The sequence below is a fragment of the Neodiprion virginianus genome, chromosome 1, assembly GCF_021901495.1.
Source record: "Neodiprion virginianus isolate iyNeoVirg1 chromosome 1, iyNeoVirg1.1, whole genome shotgun sequence".
NCBI classification, from domain to species: domain Eukaryota; kingdom Metazoa; phylum Arthropoda; class Insecta; order Hymenoptera; family Diprionidae; genus Neodiprion; species Neodiprion virginianus.
In genome coordinates this window covers 27,248,349-27,263,544 of record NC_060877.1, presented here as the reverse complement: position 1 = coordinate 27,263,544, position 15,196 = coordinate 27,248,349, and the positions used below count along the sequence as shown (strand labels likewise).

Below are 15,196 nucleotides of genomic sequence, written 5' to 3'. Positions count from 1 at the left end.
TGAGGATAGTTTCTCTGTTTACGTACATATTTCTGTATTTTATAATCTTGTTGGCAGGTTCTGATGTGGATATATGTAGAGTAGTAGTACTATCCTGTATCCTATTTTATCCCAGTTTTTACTAGCTACTAGACAACTGAGAGAGAGAAATTGACGTGTGATCAATATGCAATGATAGATTTCTGTTTTGCGCAGCAAGTGTGTGCACATATTCATTCAACCACAATCATTTCCATGAACAAGTATTATTATGTAACACATGATGTGCGCTCTGTGACTCATACGACATCAGAGAATACAACCTCAATTATAATAATACAACAGTGCACCTTTGTACGATGGAATCTATGTTAGAAAATCTTACGTCAGTTTACTGTGACGAATCGGTGAATATAAATGAATCAATTTTTAACGGTGATAATTCAGAATCATATCGATAAACAAGAGAATCGAACTTTTCCGCGCTTTTTAAACTTGTATTCCCAACGGATATCCAATCAACCCGACGATAATTCGGTACCTTTATGATCAGAGCGAAAAACTATTTGATAACACGTGCAAGGATGATCTGACTTATATACACCAGTAATTGCTCAGCAGGTAACGCGAAAATAATTATCAATGCCACACGTCAATAGCTCTTTTTGCTGTGCGTGAATACAGTGAGTCATAATGCCTGAATCACTACTTTAATGTGCAATGATCGTCGTGGTCTTGGACCATCTGTAAGGTCGCGGTGAACTAACGGAACGTGACTGGGATTATGGAAAGCGACAAAAGGCAAGCCGATCAAAGTGGATCGTGATCGGTACTTAGAAATATGAACACGCTTAGAAAGCTTACTCACTCAATAACGAGCGAAAGATTCCTAATCTGAAATATATATGTAGATGCATGCAATTTCTAAATAATCGACTAATCGCATAGATCGGTCTGTATCTGTAAGATCCTGAATGCACAGGATATTATAATCACTGGCAAAAAATGTATACGTATCTGCTATATGTAAATTTACAAGTGTAGGACAATTAAGGTATAATGAAGATTAAACAAACACAGTTTCGATTCTAACATTATGATTTATTATTTTTAATAAGGTTTTTACACGGATAATTATGACTTAACGCATTGGGAGCAAAATCTATCTAAACGCAAATTGTAATTGTTTAGACCTGAATTGTGATCACTGTAAAAACATTAAATTCCTCACTTTTTGAAAAGTGAAAAACATGAATATTTCACTACATCTAGAATATACGAGTATGCTTTGGACGGACTCTGATAAGTTGTTCTCAAGTCAGTTGAAGAGCAGGACAAAAAAGAACAGCCGAGAGGAGTAAGCAGAGTATAATATCAGATGACGGCCTATTCACAATTAAGTAAAAATCTCTACGTCTACATAGAATTAGATCCTTAAAACATTAATTCTTAAGATTAGAAGTACACTGTTACGAAAAAGTTATAAACATCTTCCGACGCACCGCAAATTTGATTACATTCGTAATATTTTTGAATTAAGTAAAGCGGTTAATCATTATACAACATCTACACCGTCACTTCAATGGGATTCGAAGTCGGTTTGTACAGTAGCCGCATCTAAGCGTCTTAAATCATTGGCTCTAATTAGTACAACCAACGCCGCCGTCTGGCGCAGATTCTACATTAAATACAATTTCGAAAACCAAATCCATATTTCAGTTTTCTTAATAATTAGTTATTACATCGATTGGAAAAAAGTTCTCTCTGTTGCAGAAAACAAAAAAAAAAATTTAATAGCTCCAACGGTAAGCGAAGAGGATGCTCGGTATTCCGAAAAAGAGTAGCGATGTCATTACTGATGCATGGCCAAATGCCGAATGGGCACCGTTGCAAAGATCGGTGGTGCAAACGTGGCAGGACTCCACGGTGACGTGGCTGGGCGATGGTACGGTTGAGCAAACCCCATCAGTGATGTCTCGTTCGTCCGGAAGAGGACTGTCACATTTCCTAATCACTATACGAGCCCCGTTCTCTGTTCCGGTGAAAAACAATGACTGGGTTAGCCGAGTCTAATAGCGGTTATTCATGTAAACTGGTTAGTAGATAATGGAACGTGTTGTCGATATCTGTGACAGAGTAGCCTTCAACTGGACATTAAACAATGCATTTCAAATAGGTAGAACTGTCATGGCTCAAGGTGTTACTCAAAGTATATTTACCTGCTATAATTCACATTTGTATGGTAAAATAAGTAGATAAAAAATTCTCGTAAGTAGGTATGTTGTTGCGTAATAGTATCGTGCGGCGCAGTGTCAAACAGAAGGCAGCCAACCGTCAAGGATGGATGGTAATTAGAATATCGTTTGTTCTATCGCGGTATAAGATCTGCAGCAAATAGGGAGATTCGACATTGCGGAAGACCTTTATATTGCCGCGTCAGCCAACCTGTGTACGATGATGTAACTCCCACGGCAGACGTGCCATCCGAAAGCCCGGAAACAATTAACCTTTGGTCTAACATTCAATCAACGTGCAACGCGTGGGATGCTGCCTCCTTCGTACGTAGAATACGTTTACATGTAATTGTTGTTGCCTCGTAAGAATGTTGCTTTCGCGAACGTGAATCATTAACGAAATTAACCGGCTTGATACTTGATCCTAGAATAGCGTGTCAGAAGAATGTCATCCGAGCTTGTCACGGGCAATAAAAGAGAGCGATACTCGGTACTTGTATAATGTAATTCGATTCTCACAAAGGAGTTTGAATTTCAAGTGGTTTAATATTTATTAATACGAAATTACGCCAGCGTAGAACTTTTCTAAGTCATCGTTATTCCATTGTGAGCTTAACGCAGCAATGCAGGGTGTGGTAAGGCCTCGTCACGCCGAATCATTAATGCGGAAACGACAAGTGATATAATTACATCAATTATTCGTCGAACACGCAAACTATCCTACAAATTATTAACGATATCAGAAAAGCAGTCCGTAGTTATTATGTACAATGGGAAAAAAACCTACCATAATCCTCACGCGATCTACTAACGATAAGTAAACAATGATATATCGGTGAAATTTTTAACGTTACCACGATAGTTACGACGATGATTTTGAGTATTAGTGCAGTTGTCGAGTAATAAATTGATTCGCGCAGGTTGTGCGCCCGATATCAGTTCACGGTACGAACAAGAAACAAAACTCGGGCATAATTACTTATTTCGACGATTTTTTTGCAGACAGGCCTGGCGAACGTGTACGGATTTTGCCGCAAGTCTGCCTCACAATCTGCAGTGTGGACCTGTCGGTTGTGTTCGCTGTAAGTGATCACATCGCCACAATCAGGACTGCTGTCCGAAGAACAGTGCCAGCAGCGCAAAGCTTCCCCTGAAATAAAGAGACCATGATAATCGATCGAAGGAAGTTTTAAACGTTGAAATTCACTCGCTACGATTGTTCACGCGAAGAATTACCTTGGTAAAGAACTGCAGCCAGTACGAAAAGGGTGGCCTGCAGGGTGACAGTCATCCTCCCAGCCATGGTATTTAATTCTATGTTCACCGTTATATTAAATTCTCAACTGGGAATAAAGCCTCAAGTATTTTCTGAAGGCTCAATAGAACTTTGTAATAAATGAAGACCGGAATTTCCCGTCTCTACTGCACCACGAACGATCTCGTTGGACGAAATGATGCCGAGGTCCGGTATATTCTACTGTATTAGGCCCGACTCCCCCACCGACGTGCAGCGCGCCTTTTGTGGGGAGATACGTACACACCCATCGGTATTATTATTATTATTCCAATTATAAAAATTACGTCGTCGAGTTTCTTAGGGTTAGCTTATGACAACGACAAAAGTGGTATTTTATAGTGACTAATGCAGCGGCCTCCGGAAACATAAGTGGATTAATTTCACATCGGTTTCCAAGCGTAAGACACGCATGTACAATGTATTTCTATAAAACAATGCAAGAACATTCAATTATCGAAGAGTATAGTCAATGTGGATTCGATTGCGTGTTACAGGATGAAGAATTGAAGAAATATGGTTCAAAGGTGAGCCGTTTATTGACTCGTACATCGTTCTGCGTTTTACACTTATAAAATTACCGCATAATACTAACGACTGGGTACGAAAGATTAGAGTAACAGGGAATTCATAGTTGTCCTTTATCTGTTTGTTCAATAGCCCGAATCCTGTCTAGGGAGCATCCCAGTAACCTAAATCCAATGGAACTAAAAAGGAACCTGCCCAGCTCGGTGGTTCAACTTAACTGCAACTTAACTGGATATAATGAGGCACGTAACGTTAATTCACTTCACTTTAAACCATCCAAAGTTTCAAAACATCTTCCACGATCTGTCTGACCACGTCGTCTCGCGAAGCATATTACAAGTGGACGGGGATCATCGATACGTGATGAAATTCCGCCTCACTTGTCGGTCACTGCTTCCGGCTCCAGAACTAACCGCGGAACTGTTTTTAAAATATATCAACAATGAAACAACGCACTAATCGTACGGTTTTCTTAGCCCTGCAGCGTGATGCGGCCAGTAAGGGTCACGCGTCCACTTAACCCTGTCGGCGTTGGTAAATTGACAGAAGCACCTCGACCCTCTCCCCTCGAATACGACTTCCAGTTGATCCAGGGTTCCCTCGTCCAGACCCAAGACGGCCCACCCATCCCTAAGATTACTTAATCTTCTTGTCTGAAGTCAACTGCCGCTTCCGTCAGTGTACCGGCCTATTATACTAGCCGATAATAGGACCTGCTGATTTTAAAACGACAATAGCAAACAGACCCAATGCTAATTCACCGGCAGGCTTGACTCGGGGAGTGGAATGGTTGCAAGCATCGTATTCGCAGTAATAACAGCTTATTTCTGCCCCGGAAAAGGAACTGGCAAATTTATCAGCCGCACAATACGTATCCAGCGACTTAGATGGCATGCAAGCCCTCACGGTGAAGTGGTGATTATTATCTGAAGCAAGAAATTGTCTCCGTTACGTTATTTGACGGACGAATTTCTTTGCAGAACTTATATAGAGCAGGGTGGTCATTAATCTGCCAATGTTTACTTTCCACCCCTGGAATCGTTGGATAGTGACGAAAATACAGTGTCTGAATTATTTTAGATTTTTAGCTTGTTTGGAAAGGGTGCCAAAATCAGTTTGGAATTGAAAACTTTTCTCAATTGCAAAAAAATTAAAAACTATTGTTCGATTTGTTTTATTTGGTCAGAGAAAAAGGAGAAGAAGGAAAAAATCTTCTTTTTTCTTCTGACAAAATAAAATTAACTAAACGATAGTTGCGAATTTTTTTTTTCTATTTCAATTTGATTGCGGCAACCTTTCCAATCAAGCTAATAATCTGAAATAATTTAGACGTAGTTTTTTCTTGGTTATCTATCGATTCCAGGGATGGAAAGTATACCTTGGAAATTAACGACCACCCTGACGTACAGTGTATGCATATACAATTTATATTGGGTGAAAACGAAACTTACAAAAAATTGCAGCCTTCAAACAATGATGAGGCTCTGTTTCAGGACAAGGGAGTAAGTGGTGCAAGGGGGACGGTACGTAAGGATCACTGCAATCGTTTGAAAGTCTTGCCTTGTCTACGTTGCACTGATAGCATGAAATTTGTCCTTCGGTGATTTCTGGTTGAACAAGAATAAAAATTAGCGAGTACACGGATAGCAAAATATTGTAGATTTTACATCTCCTGTGGTGAATATATGGACAGCACGTTTTTTGGAGTTAAATCTAGAGCAATTGTAGCAAGATTTACAAATTCGATACTCAAAGTTACAAAACCAATAGTAAGAGTTACAATATGCTTAACTAAATCTGTCACAATTGATGTAGATTTGACTGCAAAAAAGTCTTGTTCATATATTCACGACAATAGATATGAAATCTACATTAAATTTTTTCCGTGAAAGTGAGTTAAGAGCGAAGCATCACAATTGCGATAACACAACTTGTTAATATATCTCCGTAATTTTCGGTTCGCTGTTCGTGTACAACGGTTCTGCCCCGTGATCAGTAAATTTTAAACCCAGTAGCGTGATTAGATTATACCGTGAAACTCGATTTTCGTTTTAAGCGATTATTTCAGAACTGAATAACCGTGCGGATAACCAACAAAACGACTCACCTAGACCGAAAAATCCAAGGATAATCCACAGCAAAATGTTTCCTGGCATTGTGCAACGTGCAAAGAAAGTCCCCTTCTCGAAACGGCGATCGGTCCACGAATGTTATTCGGCTGCGTAAATTGCGAGAAGACGAGCACATCGTCTTGAAAAGAAGATAAGCTATCTCTTAATAATAAGCGTAACTACCCGAACACCGGTATTCGTGCATAGGTGCGGAACACACGTAGACAACGTAGCGTGCGTGATCGTATATTGCTATTGCTGGCCGACGTCGTCCTCACATACCGGCGACGTTTACCTTCGTTATTGCGCAAGCATACGCGGGTGAAACTCGCCCACTTCTTTGAGTTGAGATGAAGTTCGTCGCCTCAGACGCTGTACGCATTAGGAACGTAGAAGTATAAGTTACATGTTCAAGCGATCTACGAGAGCATTGAGACTGTCGTACCCCAATCACAACTTTGGTGCACGTATGAGACCGAGTCGTCTATGTAAGCGGCATATTGAGGATTGAAATCGCAGAGATTGCGAATATTCTTCTACCGGGAAACACAGCGTACAAACGGCGAATCTATGTTCATCTATTACTATTCGGCATGCCTACAGGATCTCATGAAAAACCTATTGGTTGGGTTGGAAGTTCCGTCATGGTAAGACCTTACGTTCTTTAGAGATAAGTGGAAATATGAGCGATATGTTTGTCATTGAAGCCAGCCAGTAAAGTCGTTCAACATTAATTATATTAACGATTTGGCAAAATTATACCGAATCTTATCCGCACTTGCGGCTTTTAACCCGTGCCAGCCGTGCTCTTATCTTTTGGACTTTTACTCGGTCCTTCCCCTCCTCCCCTCCCCCCCCCCTCCCTTCCCCGTTGCTCGGCCCCAGGGATACAGAGTTTTACTATGTTTTCCTGTTTTATGAATATCGTAACCTTCTCGATCTAATCAACATGTGACCTTATTAAGGCCGCACGTTTATCGCCTAAATAAGGACCAACCGTGTACATGCCTGTTCAATCAATAAAAATCAATAAAAGAAGAACCCGAGGTAAGAAACAAACATTTTCTAGGTGTTTTGTTCACAACTGTTCTTGCTATACTTCAGATATTACTTTTCGAGAAAATTTATTTATAAACCGCGTGCTCTCGTTTGCGCGTTAATAATGCTTTAATAAATTCTCAGCGTCTAATAAACTTCTGGCGATATCACATAGCGAATAGCACGTACTTATTTAAATTCGTCCTCCATTTAAGCTTTTGGAAACATGTAAAGTAAGGGTGCAATTTTTTTTTTTTTTCTTTTTTGTTTCCGTATTATTTCATTCCCTTCCACAATTCAACGCAGAAAACTTGTCACATTATTTTGTGTGGAGTTAATTGCTGACGTGTCCTATAATAGAATGTGTGTGATATGTGTATTAATTATTATACTTGGTCACGCAAATGCAATACATATGGCTATATAGTCTTTGTATCTTGATGATTTCACGTCAGCTATGACCCAGAAATCAAAAGAATCCCCAACAACACCGCGACGACGCATGAAGCTCCAATACTAGAAGCTCCACTGCTACGTTCATTCTTTACTGGTAGATTATTTATCGTATTTAAGATTGGATCACCATTATCCACAATTCCTGGTTTCAAAGTTGTTAACAGACTGATTGGCTTAGTTGAACTGCCAAGCTTCAAAGTTGTCCCAGAATCAGATATCATAGTTGTCACGAAGTTTCTTGGTGTCCCAGAATCAGGTTTCGAAGTTATCTCGATATTTTCACCTATTCCAGAGTCAGGTGTCAAAGCTGTTATCAATTTTCCGGGCGTGCCAGAATCAGGTTTTAAAGTTGTTACCAACTGTTCAGGTGTCCCAGTATCACGTTCCGAAGTTATCACGGGGTTTTCACTTATCCCAGAATCAGATGTCAAAGTTGTCACCAATTCTTCAGGTGTCCCAGAATCAGATTCCAATGTTGTCACGATGTTTTCGAATGCCCCAGAATCAGGTTCCAAAGTTGTCAGGAATTCCCCGGGAGTACCAGAATCGTCTGTTTGAGCTATCTCAGAATTTCCACGTATCCCAGAAGCAGGTTTCAAAGTTGTCACCAATATTCCAGGTGTCCCAGCGCCTGGCTGCAAAGTTGTTGGGAAGCTTGGTGGCTCCAAGGTCGTCGTAAACCTGCCAGACTCTCCGGATATGGGCTCCAAAGTAGTGGGCAAGTCGCCAGGCACCAAGTTTGTCACCAAACTATCAGGCTTTGCAGAACCGAGCTCTAAACTTGTCACTAAATTGCCAGTTCCTCCGGAAATGGCCTCTGGAGTTGCTACAAAACTCCCAGGTGACGAAGAACTAGGCTTCGCATTTACCATCGTATCATCAGGTTTCTTGAGGCCAGGATTTGAAGTTGCTATCGTGCGACCGATCTCCTCGGAAACGGGCGAAACGGTAGTTGTTGAACTTAGGGGTTCCCCGGAATTGAGATTGTTGGCAATTTTCTCCTTGGTCCCAGTATCAGTAAGTCCTGTGTCATTGGCAGATGCGTCCACACGTCTAGATTCCGCGGTGATATTGAGGGAGATGTCATTCTCAGAATGAACAATTGTCTTGGCAGGTGCGGAATCTGGTCCAAAAATAATTCTGCATTAACCCATGAATTAGGAAGGAAATAAAAATCAGGCTCGTTGACTCTGGAATTTTTTAATGCTCAAGTCCGTAATCAAGCTCAACGAATATCACGTTATAACCTTTCGGTCCAATGCCCCAAATGTCAAATATTTACTCCCTTTTGCCATTAATAAAATAGGTGTTTCGTGGGTATCCGTCATGAGAATATAAACAATGCTGGACGTCTCACAGTTCGCCGTAACTTACCAACTTGTAGAAAGATGCCAGCCAGAAGCGCCGCAATCACAAAAGTTATCTTCATTTTTCAAATTATTTTATACTTAGTAATCTCCTTTCGGTTTTCACAGAAGAACAAATCTTGTCGATTCGAGCAACGAATCTTAGAAGACTCTGAAGTTGTTTTACCGTTCACCGATGCAACTTCAGACTGCAATCGAGCCATTGAGCAGCGTTATATACACGTTCACGCATCGATGAAATCTCATATCATAATGATGATTAATATCGGCAGAATTACACTAAAGGAAACGATAAGGCAGGTAAAAATGATAAGCTTCTGAGTTGGTGGGGGGTAAATTGTTTTATTTGAAGTGGGACATAAGTGATTCACCATGCCTGGGGGTGCACAGAATTTCTAGTACCAAGGATGTGCTAATACTCATGATGCTTGCGATTCAGGGAAATTCCCTGCTTCAGATTACGTGCTATTTGCAAGTTCGGCTTGATATCTTATTGCTCGCAAAGATGGGTGGTAGATTTCCAATTGCCGTGTCGGAAGTATTATACATACCTTACCTTGACCGATTTTGCGGTACCATTAAAATGCTGTATCCCAGTCTGAATTTCATTGAAAAAGGGGCTGTCTGCATAAAAACCTCAGTTGGCATCAACCAAGATTGAATGAATGGAACGTTTACGTACGGGAGAAAATTTTAGTCACCCTGACATATAACCACGAGTTCATCAATTTTATCAGCATTTTTCTCTCAAGTTAACTAACAATAAGCGTTTGATGGTATAAATACCATCGTGCATAGCGTGACAGAAACATTGGTCGGAGAGTAAAGAAACCTTTTTGCGTCTGGAAATTCTGACATATCATAACAAAAATTTCCGAAACTCTGATCGTTTATAGTACGCCTGAATTTTTTCCACGACAACCTGACATCACGATGGTTCTTACACATGATATGCCACAGAGTAGGTATAAGGAGTCCGCAGTAAAAAATAATTATCGTACTACCCCATAATCATATTCCTCAAGTCCCTGTTACCCTGGAAATTACCAAATTTTCGCTGACTATTGCATTTCCGAACTTGTCACTCTATGCTCAAAGTAAAATGATTACAAAATCTTCCTTTTACATATGATCAAGGAAAGAGAACTTCAAGCACAAGGTGGTGGTATATGGATAAAGAATTTTGAAATCGAGGTTTGTCGACACCCCTCATTAATTTTTTTTTTATTTATATTTTTTTTTTACTATTTTCATTTATTACCACTCTTACAATACATGAATCTGTGTATGCAATAATTAAGGTAATAATACAATATATACATATAATATAGATATATATGTATGTGTTGTGTGTGTATATATGTATAATAGAGGTACGCGTACAAACAGTTTGTATAATATATCAATGTAACACCTTATATCATATCAAACAAATTCTTATCCCGTGGTAAAGTTTCCTGAATAACAAAGCCAACAGTATGCAATAGGCTTTGGCGAACAAATTGGGCAATGCACTTATTGGGGCCTCGTTTACGCTTTTACTCTCGGATCTGGTGTTCGATTTCGAGTTTCCACGATGGTCATGGAATACCATTATAACCGCCATTTGTCAACGAGAGTCGCGGTGTCCGCGCAGCTGCACTTTACTAACGAATCAGGATAAGCGTTTACGCGATGCAGTGCTGATAAGCTTGGAGCAGCATCAAGCCAATGAACCCAAAGACCAACTGGATCATCTTAGGGGGTGAAAGACCGTAAGCCCCGTTGCAACCTTCGCTTGTGCAGAGGTCACAGTAATCGACGACAACGCCACTTCCGACACCACTTTTCTGCAATTTGGTGCGGATGACTTCGCACGGATCCAAGGATGCAGTCTTGGCGGTCTGGCAAGTCCTCAATGTGTATTTCTGGAGCCCAACTGAAGAGAGGTTGAAAGTTAAGTCAGAACCCAATAGTGAGGGTTTGATTAGACGTGGGAAAAAATGAGGATTTTCGGGTTATTCGTCAATTCCTGATTGGACTTTCTTATCTAAGTATACCTTTCAGATTCATCTTGGCACATGCAGGATTGATAATCTCGATGTTCTGGTTATGGTTCACTGGCTGATCAATCTCGAATACGTGAACGATGTTTTGAAGGACTGGAGTCTGCACCATTTCACCGTGCCATTTGGTCAGGGCTCTGTTGTCGCATTCGACAAGCGGTATGTTTGTATCCTTGGTATGATCCTTGCAGTCCTCATTAGAGAAGGAGCTGCACATGTGGCATTTCAACATATTCACTGTGTAACAAAGAATCGAATATCTATCAAAATCATGCGGAATTTTGTATTTTGATTGTTTACAAAGAAACGATAATTCCATAAACTTTGTGCTGGAAACCAAAAAAATACTAAATGCACAGTTGGTGTAAAAGTATTTTAATTTTCACGAAAGAATTAATGCCGTGGTTGATTCCAGGATCATGTTTCTTCGTTGTTGACGATATGAAAGCTCTCACCAAACCGAAGTAAAAAAAAACAGCAAATTACCAACGTATCAATTCTAATCTCAACTTGGAAATCACGGAATTGATCAGATGCACCGTGCATGGTCTACAGTTTATGGCTGATTACTAAAAATATGACTTATTCGAAACTCGTTGGGCCGAGGGTTATTGGTAGAACTAAATTAAGAGTAGGCGCTCCGTTGAACTGAAATTTTTCAAATTTTCTACTTATTTTGCGACAAGTAATTTACAATTCCGGTCAAGTACGCCAGAAACACTTTGGTAAAAAATGTATGTTTTTGGTTTGATATTTGAAATCAATTTGAATAATCGTGCGACAATAAATCTCAGTGTCAAAATTTTTTGGCAATACGGTGACAAATATAGCTCATCGAAGACTTGCTATAACATCGCACGTCACTTTCTTCTTTCAAGAAGCATCTTTAAATAGCTATTTAGCATATGACAAATTTCATGATACTGAAAGTGCACTGAAAAAACTTCTGATCGAAACAATCTGCCGAACGGTGGTTAAGGGTGGGAAAACGCAGCTTGAGTTATATACCATAATTAGATATCGGCTAATACAAGCACTTTATACTATTAACTGATATTTAATTGTCATAAGAAAATCTGTATCTTCTTATCCGTAACCGCGGTTCTCTCTGATTCAATCAGACTTTTTTCTCTGCGTGACGACCTAATTATTTTACGGTGGCGTGAGCTGATACATAAGATTTGGCACATGGTCAAAAGATAAATAAAGCGATAATAAGATGATGCAAACAAACAAGTTTAAAATGAATAATCTTAACGTATATACGCCCAGCCTCTTGGGAATGATCAAACTTTCTATAATATAAGCCCTGTAAAATTTGTTTGAGAAACTGCTGAATGATTAAGTTAATGTATTTCCACCGTATTTTAGCGCGCTGAATACGATGGCGTTGCCCATTTTTTCCTATTAGATCAGGCTTTCGAGATATTCGATCGAAAAATTGCATTTGCAACGAAAGTTATACTTTTTGACCCGTATTATCATCCAAACCGCTTCATAAGATACGTTGAGAAAAATTTATTCTCCGTTTTATAATCTCTACAATGGCAAGCTATTTTTATTTTTTATTTTATCACGCCTGAAAATAGCTATGAAAAAGTATTTTTAACCCGAAAATTTGATATTTCTCACGATTGTCAATATATACATATTCTTCCATATCTTAAATGCTTTATCCAAGATAAAGTCGACTAAAATAACAGCTTAACAAGTGGTAAACTTTGACACAAGAAACCGAAATTTTCATTAAAAAAAATGCCATATTCGATCGAAAAATTTGTAAATCCTGACGTGACGGAAAAAAAACGTGCAACGCCGTCGCAAACAGCGTACCAAAGTACGTCAGAAATACACTAACTCATTGGTTTAGCGGTATCTAAAAAAAAAAAAAAACTTTCAGTGCCGCGATCAGTTAAAAATTCACGGAGTTTAAATTCAAGGATATTCGAAACACCAAATAATAAAAAAAAAACCACCTTCTCGAGCCGCCAACGCAAGCACAGCCAAGCCAAACAAGACACGGTTCATTTTTGAATGAAATTCGTTGTTCGCAGAGTAGGTTTGAAACGTCGAGTCACTGGGATACGCAGCTCAGGTCTGGTCGAGATTTCTGTTGACACTGCGAACTTTTGAAACGTCGAGTCCTGGCGGCGGTCGTGACGACGCGACGCCGTCTCATTCCGTCGATGGCGGGGCGCAGCGTTCAGCCGAAGCGTCGCAGATGGGGGCGGTTCTGCCCGTGGCGCCGTAACTTTTCATGAATCATCCCGATCGCCCTGTTTCAGGGTGTAATAGCCTAAGTAGAGAAGCCTAACGCCCGGGTACGCCGGCGTACACTTTCGGGGACAAGACTGTAAAAATGGATATCGCCGTATACTGTACCTATGTGTGCGAAGCGGAGGATGGCTGGCGACACGTGACGTCTACGGGAAGTCAAGCCTTTCAACATACTTTTAAAATTAAAGTAAAGTTTCCGATGGATCGGGTCACCGGATTCCCGGCATCGAATTTCATTTTGTGCTCATGAAATTTTCTCAGCTTTCTTTCAGCTCATTCGCGGGAGAGGCAAAAACGATTTTATTTTTTTTTATTTTTGAAACGACAATTATCGTTCTGAATATTTCTGCAATAACAAGTGTATGATATGATGAGACGGATAATCATCGTTCACTGTACCGCAAATGATGTACACCGCGTGTATATCGTATCGTTGATTTCCCTAAAAACACGACACGCTAAAAGACAATTCCCTTCGGACCTTTAGTGTCTCATCATGACATCACCGTTGCAATTATAGCATCCTACACTGTTATGTCTTTCAGTTGAATTTAATGGGAAAATTACCAGACTGACAATCAGCGCAGTGTGCACGTCGTGAAGTTAGTTGCAATTTAGCCTGAAATAAAACCTGCGAGACTGTTTCTTCGGAAACAACTGTACTGAAGTCGAACAGTTCTCGCAATAGCGAGAATATTTGATCTTGCGTCGCTGTAGATTAAATTACAGGAATAGCCACCGATTACTTCTGTAGAAATATTGTTTTCCGTTCCGCAAATGGAAATACCGTATATACATAGGTATAGATATGAGTAATAATTATGAGCCGTATAATATATAAATGCGTATAAGCTGCTTGTCACACCGGCTTCTTTTCTTCTTACTTTTTAACATCTTCACCGATACCAGAAAAGTATTGTTTTCAATCAAAAATCACTTTTTAAAATTTCCATGAATCTTTACGTTTTCGAATGTGTAAAATCCGAAAAACAGGTTTTCAAAGAAATTTCGGCCTGTCTGTCGGTCCGTTTAACAAACTGCCGCGATGATCTTGGAAACGGCTCGTTGAATAAATCTAAAATTTGCAGGATTTTATAACCAAATAATGTGCATGAAAAATTGCCGTGTCCCGTTTGATTTTAATTTCCAGTTCTACCGGAAATGAACCGATTTTCAATGTTCAACCGACAAACCTATACTTTATTCCTTTTATTTCTTTTCCAAAATGTTCTTCCGAGTTTATTTATTTATTTTCAAGAATCTGGTATAAATATTTTGTTAGTTCAGTCCTGTAAGTTCTAGATTTTTCATCCATCAGTTTTCGAGATCATCGCGGAAGTTTGTCAATCAGACCGACAGACTCTTCCCTCATCACGGCCACGAAGAGTATCCCCGCCCCCCCCCCCCCCCCCAAAAAAAAAAAATCTGCCTCTCCAGCTTGTCTCCTATGATTCTATGTTAAAATATACCGAATGAATTTTCCGAGAAAACCGACAAAAATAAAAAGAAAAAAGAAAGAAATTAATAACAGCATCGCTGGTATGCAACCCTTGGGTGACCTCGCCGCGGACAAAGACTGCGCAGTACGAAACCCACGGAGAACGAGAGTGCATATATGTATACAGCATAAAAGAAAGGGAAAAACACCCGAATCTACGCGTTAGAAGTAAAACGAAACCGCAGCGGTCAGCGACCGCCGCCGCTGATGCATATTCGTACCAGAGCGGATGAGGCGTAATCGCATCCTCTCCGCTCGTCTAATTGTAACCCGGGAAAAAACAATACCCAATGCTCACCGACGACCAGCCGACGTCGCCGGGGGTTAAATGGTGCCTACTTTACGGGATGAGATCGATTCCTCCCTCGG

At 40.0% G+C, this 15,196-nt stretch overlaps 3 protein-coding genes and 1 long non-coding RNA gene across 4 annotated transcripts; 1 reads left to right on the top strand and 3 right to left on the bottom strand.

The window, feature by feature from the left end:
- Positions 1-1,059: 1,059 nt before the first annotated feature.
- LOC124310376 (uncharacterized) lies at positions 1,060-3,663 on the bottom strand. Its single transcript, XM_046774246.1, has 3 exons — positions 3,450-3,663; positions 3,193-3,363; positions 1,060-2,011 (listed from the first exon to the last, which is right to left on the bottom strand). Exons 1-3 carry the CDS (start codon positions 3,514-3,516, stop codon positions 1,770-1,772), a joined length of 480 nt encoding a protein of 159 aa, XP_046630202.1. The 5' UTR covers positions 3,517-3,663; the 3' UTR covers positions 1,060-1,769.
- Positions 3,628-4,308, top strand: LOC124310381 (uncharacterized). Its single transcript, XR_006909657.1, has 2 exons — positions 3,628-3,760; positions 3,850-4,308. It is a non-coding gene; the product is annotated as an uncharacterized LOC124310381 (long non-coding RNA).
- Positions 4,309-4,731: 423 nt separating this feature from the next.
- On the bottom strand, positions 4,732-6,417 carry LOC124310379 (uncharacterized). Its single transcript, XM_046774256.1, has 3 exons — positions 6,143-6,417; positions 5,487-5,642; positions 4,732-4,961 (listed from the first exon to the last, which is right to left on the bottom strand). Exons 1-3 carry the CDS (start codon positions 6,189-6,191, stop codon positions 4,732-4,734), a joined length of 435 nt encoding a protein of 144 aa, XP_046630212.1. The 5' UTR covers positions 6,192-6,417.
- A 3,503-nt stretch (positions 6,418-9,920) lies between these two features.
- On the bottom strand, positions 9,921-13,209 carry LOC124310373 (uncharacterized). The gene is made up of 3 exons (XM_046774244.1): positions 13,029-13,209; positions 11,047-11,289; positions 9,921-10,925 (listed from the first exon to the last, which is right to left on the bottom strand). The coding sequence occupies exons 1-3, from the start codon at positions 13,078-13,080 to the stop codon at positions 10,675-10,677; spliced, it is 546 nt and encodes a 181-aa protein (XP_046630200.1). The 5' UTR covers positions 13,081-13,209; the 3' UTR covers positions 9,921-10,674.
- Between the last annotated feature and the right edge of the window lie 1,987 nt (positions 13,210-15,196).